The sequence below is a fragment of the Rhipicephalus sanguineus genome, chromosome 10, assembly GCF_013339695.2.
Source record: "Rhipicephalus sanguineus isolate Rsan-2018 chromosome 10, BIME_Rsan_1.4, whole genome shotgun sequence".
Taxonomy (NCBI): domain Eukaryota; kingdom Metazoa; phylum Arthropoda; class Arachnida; order Ixodida; family Ixodidae; genus Rhipicephalus; species Rhipicephalus sanguineus.
Window position 1 is genome coordinate 79,011,579 of NC_051185.1, and position 25,561 is coordinate 79,037,139.

At 46.9% G+C, this 25,561-nt stretch overlaps 1 protein-coding gene across 1 annotated transcript; it reads left to right on the forward strand.

The window, feature by feature from the left end:
- Positions 1-691: 691 nt before the first annotated feature.
- On the forward strand, positions 692-22,664 carry LOC119372155 (uncharacterized). The gene is made up of 5 exons (XM_037642616.2): positions 692-850; positions 12,280-12,412; positions 15,308-15,441; positions 17,230-17,347; positions 22,113-22,664. Exons 1-5 carry the CDS (start codon positions 769-771, stop codon positions 22,333-22,335), a joined length of 690 nt encoding a protein of 229 aa, XP_037498544.1. The 5' UTR covers positions 692-768; the 3' UTR covers positions 22,336-22,664.
- The last annotated feature ends 2,897 nt before the right edge of the window (positions 22,665-25,561 follow it).

Sequence of the window (25,561 nt, forward strand, 5' to 3'; positions counted from 1 at the left end):
TGTACTATTGCGCTTTAAGAACAAGTTTGGATAGGTTTTTAAGTTTGAGTGTTCGAATGTTTCGAATAGTAGAAGCGCAACCTAGAATCGAAGCGAATAACAAACCATTCGAATCGAACATTCGAAGTTTCGAATATTCGCGCAGCCCCAGTTCTTACGCCACAGCATTTTCTTAAGAACGGTTACGTGCCAATGGTGTTGCGCCGGTCGATTAGTTTGCGAAGTGTGGTCGGCCAATAACAAAACAGTTCAAGTCACGGGCATCACGGGTCGAGCAGTTCGTGTGCTGCCCTCTCTACGAGGACGCACGCCGCGTCGGAAAGCTCGATGGGGCACTCACGCTTAAGATGGAGCCACCGACCCATATTCTGCTGCTAGCGCACCTACGATCGGAACTGATCGGAACTCGCGCAAACGGGCCGACGAGGCACTTTTCAAAGAAGCCAAAGTTGAAAGTTTTCACACGTGAACATTCGTAACAAAGTGGATGCGTGCGTGCGTTATGCACTTGTTGCTGACAACGTGCGTGTGACGAAAACAGATGCTCCGTCGAATCAGCGATCCTCCGTGGTACCGCTATCTTTGGACTCTCGAATACGAGCGGGCAGCGGTGTTTTTTTTTTTTTTTTTTTTTTATCGCCCCGCGTGGTGAAACACCGGGAAAAGCCGACGTAAACTTTCCGCCGCATGAACCACTGTCTGCGCTTTTAGTCAGTGCTGTCAAGACGTGAACACTGCCGACGGACGCCGTACAAACTTCGCTGTGGCATGGCGGTGTTTTTCTGCGCTCGAGAGCACGCGCTGCGTGTTGGAATTTTGTGCGCCACCTTTTTCCTCGGCTACGGACAAGGTAGATTCCGTGTTTTCGCTTTGCTTGTCGTTGTTGTTATTATGTATCGTCGGGGCGAGAACCTTACGGCAAGTTGTTCTTGTAGCTTCTTTCCTTCGCGTTTAGTTTTCACCGTGGGTGGCTACCGTGACTGGCTGCCTTTCGAGGTATAAATAGCTTGTGGGCTTCATATTACACAGACTTCGCGGCTACAAGTGCGCGAAAACAAATGTGATTTTTAATTATTTATTTGGCTCCGCGGCAAGGAGGGCTAAATGACGCGTGACGCATCGGACTTGAACCTGGAGAGAGAATGTTAGGGGTGACGTGCGGGCAATATTGATTGGTTCGCATGTGTTAACTGCGGGAAAAATATAGATTGTTAAACGCAAGTGTTTTTTTTTTCCTTTAGATTAATTACGCGCGCAATATTTCACTGCGGCTTCGGGAAAACGAAGTGTACGCAGCAGCTGCATAGACTTTCTTTTATGAGAAATGGGGGGATTTGTTATGGTTGACGTGCGCCGAAAGCTTAAAGTGTTTGATTAGGAACGTTGCATCAAAACGATTGTTTTCTTGCCTTTTTAGAATTGTCATGCGAAGTGCATGTTGCCCGGTGTCACTTGAGAGAACATGTAGCAAGGCAGAACGCGAAGAAAGGCAAATTGGATAGACGTTGTATGTGTGGTTCTAATTATTTAAGCCGAGCAACAAGATTGCACTTAAGCGCTACACCAACAGAAAGACGATGGCACATACTATTGTCTATACTACTGTCGTCGCCTTGTTTTCCTGCACCCCAACGTACCACCACGGAACCACACACACTCGTACAATTTTACGTCCCTTTAAGCCGCGTAAATTAAATACAACCGATGTATGTACTCCGAGCACCGTCGACATTGTTCACGGATATGTGCTGTATTCTTTAAGTAAGAACGAGCACACTTCCTAAGTGGACCATACACAATGTATGGATTAGGTTGCTTGTTCTTCATCGTTTTTAAAGTGGTTCCATTTATGTCCGTTTTGTGAGGGCTTTCCGCTGGGTGGCACATATTTAGCGAGTCATCACTATACTGTCACGTGGTTGTGACGGTGAAGAACGCGGAACTCAAGCCGGTAAAGATTGTACTCTTCTTTTTGGGCAAACGTGTGCCCGGCAAAATAAGAAACGCTCACTGTGCAACGATAGCAGCGAGCACGGCCGTCGGTCGTCCATAATCCTTTCGTCGGCGAAGCACGTCAGCTTTTATATATATATATATATACGTGCGTGATCGCACATTCCAGCGTTATCGCTGGTGCTCACGTTAGTTCTACGATGTACTACACGGCTTTTTCGTGTCGCGCAGGCAATAGACGAGAACCCTCGGCTACACACGATAACGCACCGATGCATTTTAGGCGTGGCTTGCGCTGAACGATAACACGTGTAACAGCTTTAGCCAGCGAAGCCAAGTCGCAATGAAAAACATGCAGGCATGTCAATGCTAAATTGACACACACGTGTTATGAGTTCGTACACCCGGGCGCACGCATTCACGTGATCGACAGGACCGGCCAAAAGTAAAACGCGATCGCTGAAGTGTTCATTATAATGAGATTTAACGTCCCCAAACCACGATATGAGGGACGCCCTAGTGGAGGGCTCCGGAAATTTCGACCACCTGGGGTTTTTAACGTGCACCTAAACCTAAGTACACGGGCCTCGAACATTTTCGTCTTATTTATTCAGGTGTAACCTCCCGCGTACAGTCAACCGCAAAACTTTACGGATCACGCAAGCGCGTGGCCAACAGCCTATTCGTGACATTTCCGCTACGTCAGCGGCGATCCCTCCCTTAATCGACGGCCTGTCTGTTTTATCACTGGGAACAAATATTTCCTATGTCTTCCTCAGGCGTTAACGCAACGTGCTCTTGAACAGCCATGGCTACGCGCTTCTTTATCGAGAAGTGTATATGTCAGTGTATACCTGTTATCTGTCGCAACCTTCCGCACGAACTGTTATCTACTCAACGGCACACTGCTCGAGGCCCGCCGTTATTATGCTGTCGGAGCAGAAATGGGACGGTCTTACTGCAGATAAACGCTTTGTGTGAAAACAATGAACTGACAATGCGCTGCGCGGCAGCAGAGAGTTGATATGCCATTGAATAAGAAGACACATGTCCGGATTAGTGGTGCGTATCACTGTTCCATACATGCTCCATACATACATACGTGTAATGATCCATGGAATTTGACACGCGCTTATATGGTCCTTCAACTTTTGTGGTTGACTGTGCATATGTCGACCGCCGAAGCTCGAACCGAACTCGAGCATTTATCTCCATCCCCGCGTGATTACCAAGTAGACAGTGAGCGGCTATAGTCGCCTGTGTGAACATGATCTGGCTTGACTTTTTCGTGGTATGTATAAAAAAAATTCACGAACTGTTGAAGGTCTGTTAACTTCGCTTACTCGCATTTAATACATGCAACTGGGTACAGGCGCGAGCAGAGGTCTGGGGAATGGAACCATCTAAAAATAAAGATCCCTTCCGGTACAGGACCACACCGTATAATTGTTTCAAAACACTGCGTTGGTCGAACATGCGCACTTATAGGCTGGAACATTCGATTTCGACAAATATAGTTGAACTGCAACGAAGAAAAACATTTTTGGTAGCAAAACTTTGGCCTTGACTAAACACCTGTATATGCCATTGGCGTAGTCGGTGGGGGTCAACGCCCTTCCAACGCCACGAAAATTGTCCATTTTGCATTTTACACGCACACATACAAACGCACGAGCGAACGTACATAAATTATGGTTGACTCCCCACAACGTCCCGAAAAAAGTTCTCCCCTGGAGTACGCGTGTTAGGCACTGAGAGGTAATGGTAATTGGCAATCTTTGCCTCCATTTTCCTTAGTACGGTGCTCTCGCTAGTAGGTATGCTCTGACGCCACTTTGAAATTTTTTCGCTCGGCCGGCACAGTGAGAGCTGCGAAATGTGCAACAAAATGGCTACGTTGACGTTACGAAAATAATTCTTATGGTGGCATGTATACTGGCAAATACTGTTGATTATGTCACATATGGGACACGATTGGCCGGAACGACAGAGATTACAGACCTGGCTCGAAGACCAACCATCAGGCGTCACCGCTGCAACAATTACTGCTTTTGTCAATATGAATAATAAAAAAATGGCTCAAAGGCCCCAATAGGGAATATTCATAATGCTTGGTGCTCTGGCAACACCGGGCGCGTCCGCCATTTTTTGTTGGGCGCCGTCGCGGAATTGTCTGCTAGCGTCTCCATAAGGGGAGGCCACGGAGAGGCTGAGCCGCAGTCATTGGCGAAGCTTTCGGGCCAAGAAAATTCGGCCGTTTCTTTCGTCATCCAGCGCCGTATGGTCAGCGGACCTCACTCTGCTGCCACTAAACGACGAGAACTCAATATCGGAGCTCTGCGCGCTTAGAAACTTATCCGGACGGCAGCTAAGAGGCGCACCGATTCGCAAAGCCGAACTGCTGTTTTCTAGTGGCGTGCACTTCCGATCTGAGGTAGGCGTTCAAGAACTGTTCGTCGCAGAGGAGGTGTGACTGTCAAACTTTAAGATAACCTTGCACTACCATACATCTCCATCGCATTTCCCACTGCAATTTTACACACGCGTCACAATCGCTCGTCAGGTATCGACTCCACGTTGTTTCTGCGCGACCTGTGCAACGATGTGTGGCTTTCCTCGGCTCATTTCTTAGCCACAAGTATCGCTACACCCTCCGCAGTGGCGTGTGTCGTAGTTTTTTTCGAAATAAACAAGACATGGACATGTGCATGAGCGGTGCGCCGCAAACAAAACAAAAATACTGATCGCGCGTTTGAACTGTACAAAACAAGCGGCCCGAGTAATGCTCTTTTACTGCACACTGGTTGTTGATAATGTTTTGTGGTCACAATCTATCGCGCGTATTTATTGTCGTTCTGCATGGTTTTCTTGAACTATATACGTGGCCGTTCATTGACATACCTTTTTAAAGTATTGCGCTCTTTGCTTTCGCATGCCACGGATATAAGCGAAGGGCAGACGCGGCATGCGGATTATGTACTTCGGCACACACTACCTTGCAAAAAGATGCCTGTTGGAATCTTTGTGCCGGTCGAGTTCCGTGTAGCGGCACTGATTTACCGCGGACGCGCGCAGCAGCGTCTATGGCACTTCCTACACACGTTTATATGCCTAAATCGTTGCTTTCGTCGATGTGCAACACCGATGCAAGCTAATGTTGATCAGTGATGCTCTCTCTTGCGTGTGCGACGTCGGCCGTCTTTTAAAATGCATATATCGTAATATATTGCTCTGCAAGTCTAGCTTATGTTGCAGGCGATATAAATTGCATGGAGAAATAAGAACTGAGGTTGAAGAGCGTTTCTGCGCGCGCAGATCATTTCCTAATCAAAGCACAGTGCCGATCTTGTTGACGAAATAAGTTCGCGTCGGTACATTCTTTTTCTTCGTTCAAGTAACTGATAAATTCGATTAAAGATAGTGTTGCCGTGTTCCAGGCATTGTCAGGACTCCCTCGTTGCCTGAACAGTGCACGAAGCGTAAGGAAGTCATCGCAGAATAAAGATAAAAAAAAAACCAGGAGCTAGCACCTGAAAGGGTGCGATATAAGACTGGTTTCGCGCCCAACAAAACATGGCGGATTAAGCTTATGAGATTGTCGACAAATGGCGCTGTACATTTTGTAAACGGTTGGCGATGCAGGCAGTAAAATTAAAAATAAAAGCGTGGGTAGAACAAAATGATATTTTGGGAGAACTTCAGAATGGATTTCGAATCGACAGGCGGTTAGACGATAATCTGTTTGTTCTTGCCCAGTGTATAGAATATCGAAAATAGAAAACAGGCCCTTATACGTAGCTTATCTAGATATCACCGGGGCGTATGACAACGTTAATCAGGAAATTTTGTGGGATATATTGAAAGAAGTGGGCATAGGTGACGACTGTATACAGCTTTTGAGGGAAATATACCGAGAAAATACAGTTTGTATAGAATGGGAAGGAATAAGTAGCAAGGACAGCGTTGAAATTAGCAAGGGGCTGAGACAGGGATGTCCTTTGTCCCCGCTGTTATTCATGCTGTACATGGTGAGGATGGAAAAAGCGCTAGAAGGTAGCAACATTGGATTTAATTTGTCACACAAACAGGTCGGCACGATGGTTGAGCAGAAGCTTCCAGGTCTATTTTATGCTGATGACATTGTCTTATTTGCGGACAGTCAAGATGATATACAGCGACTGGCAGGTATATGCCGAAGGGAATGTGAGGCTCTAGGACTAGGATTTAGTGCAACAAAATGTGGATTGATGGTATTCAATGATCACGAAGACCATGCGGTCTTAATACAGGGCCAAAAAATACCGAGGGTAAGCGAGTACAAGTACCTCGGAGTATGGGTAAATGAGGGGGATAGATATATGGAGGTGCAAGAGAAAGCATCGGTAGCAAAGGGAAAGAGGAATGCTTCAGTTATGAAGCACAGAGCTTTATGGGGATACAATAGGTACGGGGTGCTTCGAGGGCTGTGGAAGGGTGTGATGGTCCCGGGGCTTACATTTGGGAACTCAGTGGTGTGCATGAAGTCAGAGGTACAATCAGGAATGGATGTAAATCAAAGGACGGTGGGCCGCCTCGCGTTGGGCGCTCAAGGGAAGACGACAAATGAGGCTGTAAAGGGTGATATGGGATGGACAGGCTTTGAAGTGAGGGAAGCTCAGAGCAAAATGAGATTCGAAGAGAGGCTGAGGAAAATGAAGAAGAGTAGATGGGCAGAGAAGGTTTTCAGGTATTTGTATAGAAAAAGCGTTGACATGCAGTGGAGAATAAGAACTAGGAGGCTCACCAGTAAATATACGGCTAGCAGTGCGGGCGATATGGCAACAAGGAGCATTAAGCGGAAGGTCAGAGAGGCGGAGAGGACTTATTGGATGACAGCGATTGAAAAGAAGCCGGCTCTGAGTAACTACCGAAAGGGAAAAAACGAAATAAGGAGGGAAAGGCTTTATGATAATTAAAGGGGAAGCGCTTTACTGTTTGAAGCAAGGTCGGGCTGCCTTAGAACGCGTAGTTATAAAGCGAGATTCAGTAACGAAGAAGAACAATGTACATGCTGCGGGGGAACTAAGGAAACGATGGAACATGTACTGATTGTATGTGGCGATATTCACCCAGGTATACGTGTGGGCACGAGTCTACAGGAAGCCTTGGGTTTTAGGAACAACAATGGAAAGCTGAACACGTCCGCGATAGAAATAAGTAAGAGACGGTTAGAGTATTGGTGGCAGAAAAGTAGACATAAAGTACAAAAATAAATAATGGCGAAAAATAAGGTCATTCTGCCTTAAGAGGCAGAGAGATGGACCGTGAATTTATATTTTTTTTGGTATAATAACATAGATTTAATCAATGAATATAAGGTATTAGGCCAACATGAAACAAGAGAGGTTTTTTCTTTCTTTTTTTTTTCTTCGACCCTGGTGGCAGACATGTCACCGCCCCGTTATAAAGGGGACGCTCATAGCATCCATCCATCCATCCGTCGAGCTTGGTGGCACACTTGTCACCCCGTTATAAACGAGACGCTCAAAGCATCCATCCATCCACTTTCTCCGGCGGCTCTATGCGGATAGCTCGGTGGTGGCATGCTTCAGAGGCACCAGAACACAGCCTGTCAAGGTGACAAGAGGACTCGGGCAAGGCTGCTCTTTGTCTCCGCTGCTATACATGCTCTATGTGGCGGGACTCGAGCAGGCACTCGTGAAATCGGGAGTTGGCTTCGCGTTCCGACTCATGATTGATGGGGGTAGCGGAGACATGGACGCTGCCCGGCTCGGTGTTCGCCGATGATCTTGTATTACTGGCAGAGTGCAGCAGTGACCTTCAAAGTCTGGTGACACTGGCGGCCAGAAGACGGCCCATGAAGGCCAATCAGCGGTGGGCCCGGTGCGTATTTAGATATACAACTATAAAAGGTATGAGCACACGATGGAGCAGGCGTCTCCACAACCTGTGCAGAAAGTCCTCCCTTTTTACTGACCCCGTCCAGTGAGAAAAAATGATCAGTAGGTGTGCGAACCAGAGTACAGGAAGCGGAGACGTTGATGTGGCACGCTGCTATGGAGCAAAAACCTAGCCTGGCCCTATACAGAGCCCACAAGACTACCATCTCTGCAGAGCAACTGTTTGACAACAGTATCGGCAGCATTGTCGTAAATCATGGAGGGGTCATGGGGGTCCTGACCCCCCTTGTGTTCAGGCTGGGGGGGGGGGACACCCCTTGCATATGTCCCCCTATGAGATTAAGCTTTAGAACATCATATATTTGAATTACTTGACAGTTAAGTATAGCGCATTCAACTTTTTTAAAAGGCTGATTATATTTTAGTGTGTAACTGTGTTCAATACCCCTCAGCTGTGTCCGACTATAAATCGCAAAATCCGCTTGACCGGTTCAAAGAAGACTGAATAGAAAAGTTAGTTAGTTAGTTATGTGGGGTTTTATGGCGCAAAAGCAGCAATGGCTATGATGCGCCAGACACTAGGTGAATTTTAATAGGTTTAAGTTAGGAGCATAAAACAAACTTTCGTTTACATTTTGTTTAAAAGACCTGTAGCCTCAAGAAACCCAAGAACGTCCTCTATGGGAATGATTGCATTTTCTGAGAGCATTAACATTGGGTGGAGAGGTGTTCGTGTTTTGTAGATTTCATTAAAACAATCGTGTCTCCTTTTTTCGAAAAGTGGACATGTTATTAAGACATGATTTACGGTCAGAGGTTCCTTGCAATGCTGGCATTGTGGCTGGTCTTCTCCTCGCAGTAGAAAATTGTGGGTTAGGTGAGTATGACCTATCCGCAGGCGACATAGTACTACTTCGATGAAGCGCTTTTGGTGACAGCATGACTTCCATTATTGTAAAATAGGCTTGATAGTTTGAAGCTTGTTATGCACTTGAGATCGCCACTCTTTCTGCCATTTCGCCCTGAAGGATGTCCGGCATCTGTTAAAACAGTCTCTGAATGGTATATTTATTTCTGCTACTCTATTGTGAACTGCCATTGCTGCTACTCTGTCTGCGTTTTCGTTTCCTTGGATGCCAACGTGGCTCGGCACCCATACTAGACGGATTGTCTTGCCATTTTTCTCAGCTGTTTCCAGCATCTGTAAAATGTCCCCGAGAAGCGGTTCGCTTTCTGATTTTGTACGTAGGGCCTTTAATGCGCTAAGGGAGTCAAAGTATACTACTGACTTTTTGTGGTTTCTAGCTAGAATTTCTTCTAGAGCAATACAATTGCTCGAGTTGGGACCCCATGCTCGTTTTTTAAAATTTTATTTCAAAGCATGGTTTAAATACGTAAATAAAAATACAGCCCATACGTACGAAAACAAAATGGCCGCCATGGTCTGATGTGTCCCCCCTTGTGATTTTTCTGGATTTAAGTCACTGATCGGCAGTGCCCTTTTGTTTGAGGCCCGTACGGGAGCGCTCCGCACTAAGGTGTATAGACGCCACCTCGACCCGTTGTTGGCTGACGGTACTATGCAGTGCAGGGCATGCGGGGAGGATGAAGAGAATACTGAGCATATTGTGCTCAAGTGCGAAGCGCTCGTCAACCAGATGGCGCCACACTACATGAGGCACACTGCTTCGTGGAAGGGTGCGACACATCGTGGAAGTTGCACATCGGGTGGAAACGGCGGCACAAAGTCACAAAAGCAAGGCTTTTTTAAAGTGGTGGTTAGCGGGACAGTGAACAATTGTGATGTTCATGAACGTGACGTAACTTTGTGACATTTCATTTTATCTTTCCGGTCAGGACACTACAAAGTGCCCACCCGATACAAAGGGAAGACCACAAACATCGTCATCATGGTGGCAGAAAACTAGAGAGAAAGGACAAAAATAAATAGTGGGAAAAGTAAGGACATTCTGCCGTAAGGGGCAGAGAACTGGGCTGTGAATTTGTGTTTTTTTTTCTCTATAGTAAGATGATTTAATCATAGCAGACAAGGCGTTACGCCAATCCAAAAAAAGCTTTTTCTTTTTTTTTTGTCGAGCCTGGCGGCACACGTCACCGCCCCGTTATAAAGGGGACGCTCATAGCATTCATCCATCTCCTATTACATGGCCCTCGTCTGTGCAAGTCGACGTCATGTCATGGCTCTAAGTTTCCTAACTTCGTAGTATCATTTAGTTTCAACCGCGCTTCCCCGCGCTTGGATATTGGTGTTCTGGGTACTGCGAGAAGATTGTTAAGGCCTTAAATACTCCATCAAACGTAAACATTATCAGTCAGCGGCGTCGGCGTCAGCACTAGTGACGCAAAAAATTACGATCACGTGCTGACGTCCCATAACGGCAAAATTTTGATATCATGACCTCACATAGTACGTCACCACACGGCATCGTCGCTTGGTAAAAGGTGCGCCGATCACAGAGGCAATGCAAAACCATTTGGAGTGCAGGAAGATTGGAATGCCTTCGATCCTGGAGGTAAACACGTTAGGTGCAGAAAGCTTTCGGAGGGAGGGGGGGATGATCGATACATCGACAGTGAAAAAGATGGCGGCTTTCGCCTTCGAGTCCTCTTAGCATGACTAGCTAGCCACCCTAGCATGACCAGGTTAGAGTGTACTAGTACACTCTAACCAGGTTTTGGAGACATGTGCACGTAGCGCCATCTCTCGTCGGTGAAAGCGGTGGCCTGAAAAAAGATAATTATAAAAAACGGCTCCCGGTTCTATACAGCAGATACCTATTTGAACATTCTGTTAAAATTAGTGTCGCACCACAAACCATGTGGCTTCCCAGAGTGTTTAATATTTTACAATGGGGCCCCACGTGTTTCTAATGGGCGGTGTTCAATTGTCCTGGGAAGCCGCACGCTTTGTAGCGCGATACTGCAATTTTACCAAAATGTCCCAGTAGGTCTCTGCTGTATAGAACCCGGAGTCGTTTTTGACAACTAGCTTTATTCAAGACATGAGTTTTTTCGCCTATTCTCCATTCAGTTATGGCAGGGCGCATAGAGTTAAAGCTGGGCCGCGAGACCTATAACCACAAGAACGCTGACATCTTGGAACGTTGTCATTCTTGCCATCACATATCAATCCTAAAGAAGCATCTGCACAATTAAAAACTTGCGGATATTGTTTTGTGTTTATTTTGAATACTTCTACGAAAGAATACGACGGCTATTTATGAAATTTACTGCGCGCGGAAAGGAGCGTTTGCAGGCTGGTTAACTAGATGGCACCACCATATCAACACTCGCGAGTACGCGAGTGTGTGCTTGCGGCCGCTTGCGCCGGTTTGCGCGTCGTGTCAAAGCCCCTGAAACTTCGTTCGCGACGTGTATCTTGTAGTTGTCATAGTGTCCCGTTGTGTGCGTTTTCTGTCGCCGCATACCACTCGACTTCATGTGACAGCCCTTTTTATCTTTCGAGCTGGAAACTTCAGTGCATCAGTGCACAAACCAGGACGGACGGCAAAGAAGAGATGAGACAAGCCCTGAAAGTTATGTACGAACTAGTCGCAACCGATTTTTTTAATACTTTTTAACGGCGATAAAGCTTCGTGGGCCGTGTAACTTTAGTTTCGATTGAAGCTTTCGGGAGATGTCTCACTCACATTCGCCGCTGCATGCTGCAATCGACATTGTTCTGCTTTACGGCTCTCTGCGCTGAAGTACGCAGCAATGAGCTGAAAAAGAACGTGGATACAGGTGTCTCGCCATTGCAAGTCGAATCAGCGCGCGACCACGGCCTACGGACTTTGCTTCGAGCTGCGAATCTGTCGAGTGACCTTTGTGCCAACGAACGGAGAAACTTTGGTAGGGAGTGGCTAGTAAAAGCCATGCAAAAACAGGTGGAAATTTTAACTGTTATCAACCGGACCAGCTGCACAGACAACCGTACACTAACACACGGCTTCACGCATCAAAACACAGCTGATGTTCCCTGAACAGCGCGCAGCTGGCTTAGGTTTAAAACTGATTACCACCGTCAAATATAGCGAGCGTCTCAGGGTCTGGCAACCGTGGCAAAGATCGTTTTGTTCCATCATGGCGGAACCCATGCGGTTATAGGTTTCAATGCATGGGCCCTATGGGGAGCTTTTCCTCTAGAGTCAGTATATTAACTCTATGGCAGGGCGCCATTGCTGCCGCCGACAGATGGAGCCACGTACAGGTGTCCCCAAATCCTGGGAATGGCGAATGCATAAGCAACCCTGTGAGTTTTTTTAATAACACGAGAGAAGTCGTTATTTAGCTTTGGTGTAGCTTTGGTGCCCCTTTAAAGCGTGCATGAAAAAAAAAATGGTTGAAAGCAAGTGCTACGATGCCGCGCCTAAGACGTCCGTGTGCGTGCTTTGTTCGTCTGCAGCTGCGTCGGAGCCCCGTAATTGCACACCGGAAGCGGCTTTCCAGTGCTACGACATGTACCGGCTGGAGCTGAAGGGGGCCCAGGCTTTAGCCGACGAGGGCACCTACCAGCAGGCGCTCGACCAGAAATGCAGGTACGTATCCAGTATACTCAGTAACAACCGAAGGAAAAGTGCCAGCTCCTCCCACATCCATCGATGTCCCTTCGACAGAGAATTTGTGTAAGTGCTTCGTCCAGTAGCGGTTGCTCATTTTCGTGACGTCAAGGACGTCTCGAATTTTTTAGATAGTTTACTTTCCCATACAGATCCGTGTTTGTGTCGCTGGTTTTAGGTAGGAAACTTAAACGTCCGACATTCAGGAGGTCATCATGGAATGGGCTGAAAGGGTAGAGGAGGCTTACTTCAAGTAGTTCATCCTCCCCACCCCCCCTCCCGCCCTCTGTCCCATTGCCCCCTTCCCGTTAACCAGGGACAAATAATGTTGTGCATTCATTCATTCATTCATTCCACGTCCTGGTAAATTTCGTCTGGGGTTCACATCGCTGCTGAGCCGAAAGTAATGTTTCATGTAATGCCGGCGAACCTTGAACTCTTAGTATGCGTAGTATTTAGATTAGCCGAGACAAAGTTCAAGCGGAAACCAGCCAGCACGACCGTGTTTCAGAGGTGACGGGCAGTCGCGCCGCGTTTCTGTGGGAGGAGCTGGACGCACAACATGGCTCCAACATGGCGGCTTAGATGACGTCAAGGCAGCATCATCACGTGGCGATTAACCTGCTTCAGTGTGATAACGACGTCGCTGGAACGTTATTGGGCATCTGTGCGGGAATAACGAAGGAACCAGCATGCGATGTACTGATAACACTAGCGTGACATCACAAAGTTCGCTTCCCAAAATGTTGGTACTCCAACGTGGCTGTTTCAGTGACGTCAGTACAAACCATCTATAAGACGGCTTGCACTGGCGGTGTGCCGATTCGTGGTGCTCACTATTTTGCCAGCAGAGATACTGTGAGAACCAGAATCGGCAGTGACGTGTGTTATGATCGGCCTGCCTGGCTTGGCGCCGCTTTGACGCATGAGACGTTGCGGCTAAGACTACCCTGATTTCTTCCGGGTCAGCGGTTCCAGAGATGCACCAAGAGCGGCGACAGCACGAGGGTCGTTCGTCTAAAATTCTCAGGTTGTCTGCGCCCCTCGTAAAACCCTTTGGGCACGCCTGACCGACTGACAGATTAGGAAGAGTTGTTGGCCGTCGAGGCGGCTTGCTTTGTCGTCAAGGTGCCCCGAGCAAAGGGCCCAGCGTCTGGGAACCGTCTGCGGATGCATTTCCCACGTTCTCCGTGGCGCCTTGGTGCCGCTGTTTCCACAATTCGTGGTCTGCCTGGCGGCGCATACCCATCCCTGCAACAGACTACGAAATTGACTTCCACGTAAGACTCAACGTCTTCGTGCTGTGCCGTGTAGTGCGCGGTGGGCAGTGTTTTTCCCTCGCCATGGGACGGACTGGACGTGCCTCCTTCTCCTTTCGTGGGTTGGGAGGGAGGCGGCGTTTCACCTTCCCCTTTTGGGGGCGGAGGTGAAGATGGAAATTTTCATTGGACTATCCTGGCCTCCATTGTTTTTTCCTACAGGGAACCCTGGGAAGGCCAGGACATAAAATGCGAGCGCCGATGCGCTCCCGACAAGCTCTCACAAGTTCTCTCAAGCTCTCACAAGCTCCGAGAAGCTCACAGAAGCTCGAGAGCTTCCATGATGCTAACCCCATCATGTAGCAACACGCTACCTGTAAATAATGTAATAAACGTCTGCTGTCAACCGCACCGGCTCCTCTCCTCGACATCTCCCCGGGACTTTGGCTGGCTCCGGTCTTATGGGCAGACCCCCGACTACATCACGTGCCACTCTGCTAAATGACACGTGATGCTTCCGCTTAGGTCACGTGACTATCCCGCGTGTGACGGCAACCGGAAGTTCTCCGCTGTTTAGGGTACGGAACCGCATTACCGGCGCTCGTGTTGTGTGCTCCTTCTCTTGTGACCAGTGTTCGCGCTGTTTTAACAGCGCAGCTGTTTAAAGGGGTACTGACACCATTTTTGGAAGATGAGTTTAATCCGCAATACAAATCTGCAATACAAGCTATGGCGCGAGCGAAGCAGTTGGTGTGGACAGGCTAATAACCATCCTGGAAATGCTGAAGGCATCGCATTCGTTCTGGAATGTTCGTCAGCGACCAAGCAAAAGCTGATGCTGCAAGCTCCGCTGTTTAATCAGCCTTCGCGACGTTAAGTCAGTTGATACTGCGCATAATTTTTTTCCTTCAAAGTAACATGTATCGACTAGACCTTCAACAAATCCTACTGCGCTAACATTTCTCTGGGTTGACGTTCTGGGCTCCTGCTTTTAAAACAATAGCGTGCGTACCCAAGCCGCTCAATAGCTCCATTGCATTGATCTTGTGATGACCCGAGCGTGATTCACTTTCCGTTCGGTTTACGAGGGACAGACACTGTTCCACCGAAAGAACCCAATGCCTGGATACCAGATTCTAAAGCTCTTTCTACAGGGATGTATAATGGGCCCTGTGTAGTCAGTTTCACAGTCGCGGTCGCGTGGTAACGCCTTTATACTGCATACGAGTAGGCGAGCAAATTTGTAGGCATTTTCAACAAAAATCGCCAAAAAGAAAAATTTCACACTTTAATTGTTCGTATAAGATCAAATACCAGACAATCCTGGTGTTGGAGGGGTGACCGAAGACGGGCAGGCAATAACAAAGAAAACTTGACTGTCGTCGCACTGGAAATCTGTTAAGGCCGTATTGAACTTCTTGCGTGGCCGTAGCCTATTGGATAGACTACAGTACTACTGCTCCGCACCTTCCTTTTTTGTTTGTTTGTTTGTTTTCTCGCGCCTGCTTTCTCTCCCCGCTTCTTTCAATATTTATTTTCCCTTCCGTGTTTTGTTGAATCTACGTGCCACTCTCATAACCATGACGAAGCACATTTTTCCTCTCTCTGACCGCAGGCGCATTAAGGACAAGTTGCCTTGTCACAAGGAATTCGCCCTGTGTCCCGAAACGACAAGGTCAAGGTTCACCGTCCAGGAGAGGGGTTACCAAGCGGTGAGGGACATCATCTGCGACACGCAGGCACTGAAAGGTGTGATATGGCTTTTACTGGAGCCTCAAAAGTTGAAATAATATTAAAAGGAACTCAATTACATACCGTGCCACCAGAGGGTTTGCGAGCTGAGTCGAAATTAATGTGTGCCACCGAATTAGTTTACGATCCATTGCGAAAAAAGGCAGTGCAACAGCGCACGACGGATTAAAACATAAATTGATGCTAGCGCTCTCCTGCAGTGCTGGTATTTCCATAAACCTTTTAATTTGTGTGTTTCGGCTCTGCACAACCCTGTTGCTTTGAGTGCCGGTGTTAGGGACAGTGCACCGCTCTTTAACAGCACAATCGACATGGGTGAAAAAGAAGCTGAAAAAGATGGCTTTCGCCTTCGAGTCTCTTTAGGCGAATGCATGAAAGAGCATAGGCGTGCGCAGGGTTTCCCATCAGGGGAGGTGAAGGTTATGTGAAAGGCCTATGTGAAAGACCGCGTGACTCGTTTTAAGCACAGTCGCAGCTTACCGCTTTCCCACTGTAGAGTACAGAGTACTCTAAATCACCAACTGTCTTTTTTTCGGGAAAACAGTCGTCGTTAGCTGTTTCGCTTTATTTTCAGGCCTAGAATTACATTCAAGACACTACGATATAAGCAAGTTTATAACTCGGTGCGAGTGAAAGAACTTACCAGCCCTTGAGCTGTGTTCGAAAAGACCGGAGAAGTGAACTCTCGATCAGTTCATGGCATATTTGTGCATCTGCTCGGGAAGTACAGCTTCTTGAGGTGCTTCAGAATCCGGCTGGCAAAAGCAAATCAATTTAATAAGTGTTAATTGTGTCTCTACGATGCTTCGCTGGGATTGAGGCGGCTAGAAAGAGGAGGCGGGGCAGGGGGGGGGGGGCAGACTTTGAGCTGTGGAAGGCACGTTTCCTCACCGCACATAATGCCCGGGTGGCCTGAGCCCGGGCCGGTAACCTTGCAGGTGTTTTTTTTTTTCTTAATAAAGTGTTTTCCGTCCGTCCGTCCGTCTCTTAGTAATGTCTGCGCCTGGGGTATGGGGTATGAGTGGTCGAGAGGATTTCAAGAAAGTCAGAGTCCCTTATGCTTTCGCTAAGACGACTCGAAGGCGAAAGCTATCTTCTTCTTTATTTAACCCCCCCCCCCCCCCCCCCTCTTATTCCGAAGAGAAGAGAGACAAATATATGCAAAGGAAACGCAGGGAGGTTAACCTGGCGCGAGTGACCGGTTCGCTACCCTGCACAGGGGTGGGGAAATAGGGGTAAGAAAGAGGACAGAGAGAGAGAGAGATAAAATGAAAACGAAAAAAAAAAAAAAAGAATCCTGCGCCATCGACCGGGCCCAACGTCACAGAAAAAGGCTGTGCAAGCGCTACTGCGCTTTCTGCGATCAACCGGTCTCTCAGAACGGCTCTGACTGGAACGTCTTGCGTGTGTGTGCATGTGTGTGTGTCTCTTATTCCGAAAGCTTTCTGCACCGGTATTGCGCTGCCTTAGGATCGGAGACATTGCAGGCTTTGTGCACCTCACCTGCCTTTGTCCTGCCTCCGGGATCGCCTCGTATTTCACCGAGCGACGATGTCATAATGTGATTACGTCACAAATTTACGTCATAATGTGATTACGTCACTATGAAGTCATATGGTGACGTCATCAGTGACGACGATTTTTCGCATCACTCGTGTTGACGACGCCGACGGTCAATCATCGCGTTTGACGAGGCGTCTAAGGCTTTCGCCTCGATTAAATGAGTGGGCTAAATCTTCGATCATCCGCACCTTCTGCCTTGACGCGGCGGTTCCGTGTACGCAGATTCCTACGTCGCCGGCAGCTGTCAGGATCCGACGAAGCTGATCGACTGCCTCGTGGAATGGACCTTCCGCAACTTCGACGACGATCCTCCCCGGAACGAGAACACTCGTTTGTGCAGGTAAGGGAGAAAGAGAGTTACGGCAGTTTCGCATTAGTGGTGATAAGCCTGAATGAAGTGCGGAACTGGGCAGCTTCTTTTGTTTCTCTTCGGTTTTCTCTCTCTTTCTTCCTCCGTCTCCGTTTTTTATGGGTTCTTGTCTCTATTTCTATTTCTTGCTTTGTCTCTCTACCTATTTATTTCTCTTTCTGTCTTTCTTCCCTTTCTCTCTCTCTCTTTCTCCGCTTTCTCTTTCTCTTCTTCGTTGTTTCTCTCTCTATCTCTGTTTCTCCTTGTTCCCTTTATTTCTCCGTTTCTCTTTTCTTTCTCTCTCTCTCTCCGTGCTCGTTCTCTCGCCCAACCGAGTTATTGCATCCCACGCCGGAAAAATCTGCGCAGTGGAGGAGCGCGCGCCGAGCACACGTGTTCCAGGAACGAAGCAGAAGAAGAGGATGAAGAGAGCGCGCGCCGCGGCAGGGCGCAGTTTCTTGCGCACACCTTGCAGCCGAACCTCGAGCTTAAACATCTCGGCTCTTAATATTTAATCGAACGAAAGATTGTGGTGTCGGCCCGAGAAGCCTGCTACCAAAGCGAAACAACCGGCGCGCAGACCGTGGAGTGGTGACCGGCTGCGGCTATCGACTATGTTACGTAAGGCATATGGGCGCCGCCATCATGGGCTGTTAAACGAATGTTTTCTTATTTTTGTATCCCGTGACGCGAACTGATAAAGCCAGGAAAGGCCGAATGCACCAACCCAACAGTTTTCATGTGTATACGCACACCGTAGCGCTGTTCGCTTATTTGTTCAAGATAAAACAGGGCAAGCTTAACATTAAGCCCAGCATGGCGGCATTGAAACCCATCCGTAAAATAGTCTATAGGCACCGGCTTCTCAATGCGTCAGCAATTTTTGTTGGCCGCACACGGTCGATAGGTTTGACTTTACCGCGCCGATTGTTTCTCCCGAAGCATGGTTGAGAGCGCTGCAGTAGGGTAGCGCATGAGTTCAGTCACGTGATTTTATTTTATATATCGCGGGCTTTCTTTAAACGCCAGAAAAAAAATCGCCACGCAGCATGTAAGTTGCCTCAAAACAATCTGTCGGTGGTTTTGGAATGCCCTCTACAGCGTAGTGTAACGCAGTTGGGTTATGAAAGGGATAACTGACAGCCACCTGTAAATTATCGCTTTCATGGTTTGTATATATTTTGACTATTCAGTAATGCACTTCTTACTAGTAACACATATAACAAGCAGTTCTTCGCTTTTCTTTGTTTAGCTTTTTTTTGTATTAACAAAGGAGGTCCCGCCTGTGGTGTGTAACCTTGGGACCTCCTCCGGCATATTTACCTGCAATGTATTATATTTTTGACAAGACTAAAAATTGATTGATTGATTGATTGATTGATTGATTGATTGATTGATTGATTGATTGATTGATTGATAAACGCCTTCCGCCACCTTGCGGGATTCTGCAGAACTCATTTGCATTACTCTGTGTTCATGTGCTTCGAGTTGTTGACGGATGCATGAGAATTGAAACTTGAGCTAGTTGGTACGGATTCATCATGATTTAAGTAGCGCACTGACGGACGAGGACAGAGAAAAAGAAGGTGCACAACACGGGCGCTAACTCGCAACTGATTTTATTCGGAAGAACATGCTTTTTCTCTGTCCTCGTCCGTCAGTGCGCTACTTAAATCATGATGTTGACTGATGCACCCTCGCGCTGGCAGAAACTTCCTGGTTAGCTCAATCACCGTCTCGGGAAGGCCCTGGGTCGATCCCCAAACCAGGATGAATATTTCTTCAACTAAAAGCTTTCCTTTCTGAGAAATCCGCATGGATTTCCTTGTGGCCTCGTGCTACAAACGGGTGGCTGTCAGTTATCCCTTTCATAACTCTTTTCCGTCACCTTTAGGGATTCCGCGGTACTCATTTGCAATATTTTGCGAAACGCACTTGGCCCTAGAGCGAATGTTAAAACTTTTGCTTAATTGGTCTTAGTTTATTAACTAAGTGCAATATGAAAGCATCCTGAGAAGCGCCAAATGACGGCAAACCGTACGTCGCTGGTTTCATACAGTTGCGGTTAAGTATTAAAATATTTAAATATTTGGTTACAGAGTGTCGGAACGGAACGAAAACCGAAAACGAAAAACGAAAAAAAAACGATATTTTTGACCGGAACAAAAACGTAACCGAAACTTTATTTATTATTTCGTTCCGGAGTGAAACCGAAATTTTTTCAAACGTTTTTCGGTTCACGAGAAAATTTCGCTATCCGGAACAACTGAGCTCATGCAATGTAAGCATATCTCAGGGTATATTATTAGCGCGTACCTCATACAGGAATTCCAGAGCAAAGTTATGTTGAAATTGTGCGAAAAACGAAAACAGTGGCAACCAGAGATGTTTATATTAACGCAAATGGACTTTTGCGCATCTGTCAAGCAGGCCAAAGTGGAGAGGGCATTGTCGGCGCTGAAGTTTGTTACAGCGAAAGCTGTTATGAGATCACAACAGCTGATTTTGACGCCATAGTTGTCCGCCGCCGCCGCTGTACGTGACCGCTATCGCGTGATATAAGAAAAAATTAAATGAGAAACAAATTTCTAGGATCCGCGCCCTCTGCGTGGCAGTCGCATCTTGCACCACAGTGTCACGCTGCTGCTTATAACTCCATCGCAAAAATACTCTATACTGGCGTCATGTCTGGCAAGGAATCGCGTTGACATATGTAATATAGCGTGGCAGAAGAGTAAAATAACAACCAGTCATCACACAATGCTAATAGCGCGAAGAGTGTGTGGTTTAATGCTTCCCACCAGTGTTGCGGAGTTGCCACTCCTGAATTGGAATGACTCCGGAATCATTCCACATTTTCGCGACCCCGGAATGGAATGGGGACAACGCTCGGAGGAATGGGAATGGGAATGGAATTACATCTTTTTCCCAAAATATAGGACGTTTTTGTCTACGTGCTGTTTTTCAAACTCTAAACGTTAGTAAGGCAGAGCCTCTCAAATTAACACTAAAGCAGCATTCTTAAAATGGCTTGGCTGATTACAAACACGGTACATTTATAAGCAACGCGCCTACTACAAACAGTGTACAAACAAATGCATTATCCCAACAGATACCGAAGGGAGAAACAAATTACCCCTGCGCGTTGGTTCCCATTGATACCCCCACACGAAAGTGGCGAACACTCTATGCACAACCTGATCTTTATCTCACGAGTAGTTTAGTACCTGACACACGTAAATAACGTTTGCGACAAGGAAGGCATTGCATACCTGCGCACAGGCGAACACAGAAAGTTCTCATCACCCCATCCATGCTTGCGAGGCGCGCTTGACAAGCGTGAATGCTGACGGGCAGTGCGGCTCAGTGTTCCGTATTCGATGCAAATGCGCTTTTGTCAGCATAAAAAATACGCTATTCCGTCATTTTAGCATTAGCAGATTTCAGCTTAAACAATATCGAAACACCACCATCGTTCAAACATGTTGACCACGCAAATAATAGGTAGCGGGAGAACTGCCCCTATGGCGACTAGTAGGGTGGTTGTACTGCACGAGATGTGTCACCAAGCTACTATCCCTCGACCTTGATAAAGTGTTTTGCGTACTTTTGCAGTTCTTAATGCATGTGATGACGTCAGCTTTACGGGGCGTCCATTCTTAACTCGATAAAACTATCAAGATGCCTTTCCTAGGTTGAGGAATTACAGGAATAGAATCGAACTGCCAGGCCATTCCCATGAGTGCGAATGGGCTAAGTTGTTTTCATTCCGAGGAATTGAAAGGAATGGAACTGCGGCCAAATTCTAATTCCCTGGAATGGAATTGGACTGAAATGGAGGCGCCCATCCGCAACACTCCTTCACCACCCACTGCAAAGTGCTCAGCCATCATCCTTCATTATCAGCCACAGCACAAGTTCAATAATGCCTTACAGATGTGTAGCGGGTACCGCGATTCTCCGAAGAATGACGAAAAATGGCATAGTGGGAACTTCCGTACTTCAGAAAAAATTGCGACAATTTATGGCGTAGTGGGTACCTTGCTGTTTACTTGTATTAGGTGCCCCAAGAGATAAACAACGGGCTACAAAGTCCGCTCTTCAGCTTTCGCTGTGACAGTGTCTGCGTGTCCGCGCGGGCATGGCAATGCTTTTATCAGAGCAGCGGTCTCGCCCATCAGAGAGTGCACTCAATGACGTGCTGCTTCTGATATCGTGCTCACTCCCTTGACACAAGCATTAAGCCAACTAAAAAAATTCGTATTTGCCTTGTGAGAAATAAATACCATGACTTTGAATGAATACTGGTTGGGCTATTGTAGGGATACGTGGTACGGTTACTTCCGCTCCTCTGAAGAACGTGTTTTACCCTTGTCCCACTTTCTTAAGAGGAGGGCAAGCAGCTACATCACGAATCCAATGTTTTTTATGATAGCGTTACCTTTTTCATACTTTTTTTTTCATACAAAAGAAAAAAAAACCGTTACGAACCATTACGGAACGTTTTTTTTTTTTCGTTCCGGAACAGAAACGGAACGGAACTTTTTGCGGTGGAACGAAACTAAAACCGAAACGAAAAACATTTCGTTCCGACACCCTGTTTGGTTCTAGTTACCTGAAACACCGTGTAAATATGGCAAGTCAGGATCCATCAAAGAGAGTGGCAGGTCCTCTTTTTTTATTTCCTAGGTTGTATACAGTGCACTTGGCATTTAAAGTATTGTGCGCTCAAAGAAATCCCGTCTTATTCGCGCAGGCGTTTGCAAGGCTCATCGGCATGCTACCAGGAAACGTTCGTCGCCTCTTCGTGCCCCGTGCCGCTGGAATCGGCAAAGCCAGCATTCGCGAGGACCCAGAAAGCGCTTGTCGAGCTCGTCGGCTGCGGCGAACCGAATGGATCGACGCCGTTGTCTTCGGCACCTCAAGGACTGTTGCTCGCGATGCTGGCGCTGTCTATTGCCCGCTGGATCACCTCTTGACATTTTACATAAATTAAGAGAACGCTGGCGAGAAACGCTAAATTAGTAAACAAGGTGTTCTTTTAAAACTGTGTATGTGCTGTCAATGGCGAGATGTACAGCGTTAAGCGGACTATTCGACAAACAGGCGAGTTTTCATATCCTAAAGAGCGCGGTAGTGGAAGTTACGGTCGCCGTCGCATGAGAAATAGTCACGTGACCTGAGAAGAAATGCGTTGATCACGTGCTTCGCTTTCGCGTATTGTCTCAACGCCGGCCAGAGAGCTTCAGCGAAATGCTAGTCGCACTTAAGAAAAAAATTCGGACAGCTGTGCCCTTGTGGTGCGAAGACTGAGTTAAACAGCGGAGCTGGTGGCCTTGCCCTCCTCCTTTCTCTCCTCCACACCCCATATCCCTTTCCCACCCCTTACTATACTATACTACACAAGAGCATGCTATACTTTACCCTCTCCCCTCCTCACCCGAACTCCCCTCTCCCACTTGTTAAACACATGACTATGTTGTGCTTTCTTTCTCTCTTTTCCTCTTTCTTTCTATCTCTTTCACTCTATTTTTTTTCTCGTTCTCGCCCAAAGCAACGCAATCATATGGTTCCCATAAGTGCTTGTTCTGCTAGCGTGCCTGGATAGGCGAGTGATTACGATGCTCCCCTTCGGATGGTGGGTACGCGAGTTCGAATCCCGCCTTGCCAAGAAATTTTTTCGCCATGAAATTGTCTTTCTAGCTTTTTTCCCTCTCTCTCTCTTTCTGCATTCGTTCTCTCGCCAATCAGAGTTTTTGAAGCTCACGCCGGACATATTGGCGCACGTGCTCTGGGACAGAAGTAGAAGATGAAGAGGACGAAGATAGCGCGTGTCGCTTCATGATAATTTTTCTTTGCGACTTACGGGCCTTCTCCGAGGTTAAACAGCCCCGCAGTTAAAACACGCTCTCGTGCCTGTCCGCAAGCAGGAACAACGTCCAGCTATACGTGAGACACGCTGCAGCTCAACGCCGGCTGCTTATCGACAGGGTCCCGCAGTTCGGGAGCGCAAAGCGGAAAAACATCGCCCCTAAAGCTGCTAGTCTTGCTTCTTATAGTATTCCAGTGTGTTGCTATAGCATTAATTGCTTCTCCAAACTGCGGGTTTTGTCGCTTAGCGCTGTACATCTCGCCTGTAATCAAGGGATGTCGACTAGCCCCAATACGCCGACCTTTAAAGCATATCTGCAGTTAAAGGGACACCAAACGGAAACGATGAATAGGTGTAAATTTATAAATTGTTATCTGAAAACTGTAACGACGTTCATTACACCATAATAAGTTTATTAGTGGTGGAGAGAATCAAGGTCATTGTTTCATGTTTAAATTTTGCGCAGAGATCTCCGCGCGTGACGCCACGGATTTCAAAGTGTATATTTCGTACTTCTTTCGCGATATCGGAATGGAATGAAAAAAAAAAAAAACTTTATTCAGGTCCGTCGGAGAGTGAACTAGCATGTAGCGGGCCACTCCCACGTCGGGACAGATATAGGCCTTAGCCTCTCTGACAGATACCTCTTAGCCTTTTCGCCACGTCGTGGGCCCGTTGGACTGCCCTCAACTAAGTTTACTGAAACGTGCTATGCTAACTCTCTGGACGCCTCGGAAGATAGTATACTTCATTTTTGCCGATTACGAACTACTTAGGTCCTTGCGGGCGCCATCAAAATCTGTGACGTTATGACGTCACGGCGATTGGTGCAAGAATCTCAAGGTGATGTAGTGTCGCCACTAGCATTTTCGTTTTGCGCGTCCTCTTGCTTACCAAACGTCTCCTCGCGGTAAACATGGTGATATTGATAATGTGAAAGAATAATTTACTAATACGAGAAAAAATCGTTTTTCTCTTTAGTGTTCTTTTAATTTTTTTAGTAATACAGGGATGTGCGCATTAATATATAGTTCTTAAGAGAGATTAACTCCGAACGTTCCTTCGACGCAAATGTTGTGGAACATAACGCTTTGCTATCTTTTGTCGTGTTGTGCGGCCTTCAAAGGAGCATAAATTAATGTTATAGCCAAGGCGGAAGGTAAGATAGAACTAGGTAGCCCGTGTACGAGATGGTTAGACGGCATTCTTCAGCCTACAGGGATATGAATTGCATTAAATATGTCTCACCTGTCGTTCATATGCTCGTCGTGTCTTACAGGACTACTGATGCGAAAATATCGCGTCTTTTTTTTTTTTGTGGAAATAAGTAGCTAATGACCCACTCATCACGGCTGCAAACTTGGTTTGCTAGAGCGTGCGACGGTTGATTTTTGATGAACGGCTCTTCTGCAGTGAGTTCATTCCAAAGTGTGCGTAGGTCTTGCTACCTCTCGTATAGGCAAAGCAAGGATGATTCTACAATATTTAATGGCAAATTACTTAGTGCGAATCGAATAACGGTGACTGTATGATTCGCATTCGAATTTCTTGGCACTCGCAGAACCCCTAATAATTCTGGGGAAAAGAATGGGAATGCATGGTTGCGTCATTTTGCCTCTGGTGTACCGAGTGTGCCTTCTATTAATGTGTACCAAGTACTGCAGCGGTGGACACGGCGTCGTTCAAATACTCGCGGACAGTTGTAGTACCGCGATATTCAGCCATAACCGCATCGTGATTTGCTCGTAGTACAAGGTGTTCTGTATGTGATAAAGGATCATTTTTTGCTGAAATGTGCCTTATTATGATATACACATTAAACGATGGAACTGTTGCGAACATGCATGTCTCTACGTCCGTATTTCTTAGTTAATACATTTAACTGGGCTAGTTGGTACTGGTTGAATGCTTCCATGATAGTAGCGAACACACACTACAAACTACACAGTCTAGAACTGTGTAGTTCTAGACTACACGGTTCTACACACACAGAAACTACACAAACTGAACGACACAAGAGCGTGTCGTTCTGTCTAGTATTTGTGCGTGTCCACTAGTATTATGGAAGCATTTCTTAGCTCACTCCTATTTTTGGTATTTGCCTACAACTGCGTGAACAACAAGATTGCGTTTTCAATTACAATTCTTCGAGTGTTCAGCACGATGACTGCTAACTGAACCTTAGAGCGAATAGGCATCATACACAGTCATATAATTATACGTCGACCGTTTGGCCGACGTCTGCAAGCGCTGCCCGCATGAGCAAGTCTGTGTACCACATTTTCTTCGCCATTCACCATAGCGCAGTTTTTAGGCAAATACGTGATAGAAAG

Coding starts and splice junctions, on each gene's coding strand:
- LOC119372155 (XM_037642616.2), top strand. CDS start 769: ATGGCGGTGTTTTTCTGCGCTCGAGAGCACGCGCTGCGTGTTGGAATT. Junction 15,442..17,229: donor CGACACGCAGGCACTGAAAG/GTGTGATATGGC, acceptor CCGTGTACGCAG/ATTCCTACGTCGCCGGCAGC. Junction 17,348..22,112: donor GAGAACACTCGTTTGTGCAG/GTAAGGGAGAAA, acceptor TTATTCGCGCAG/GCGTTTGCAAGGCTCATCGG.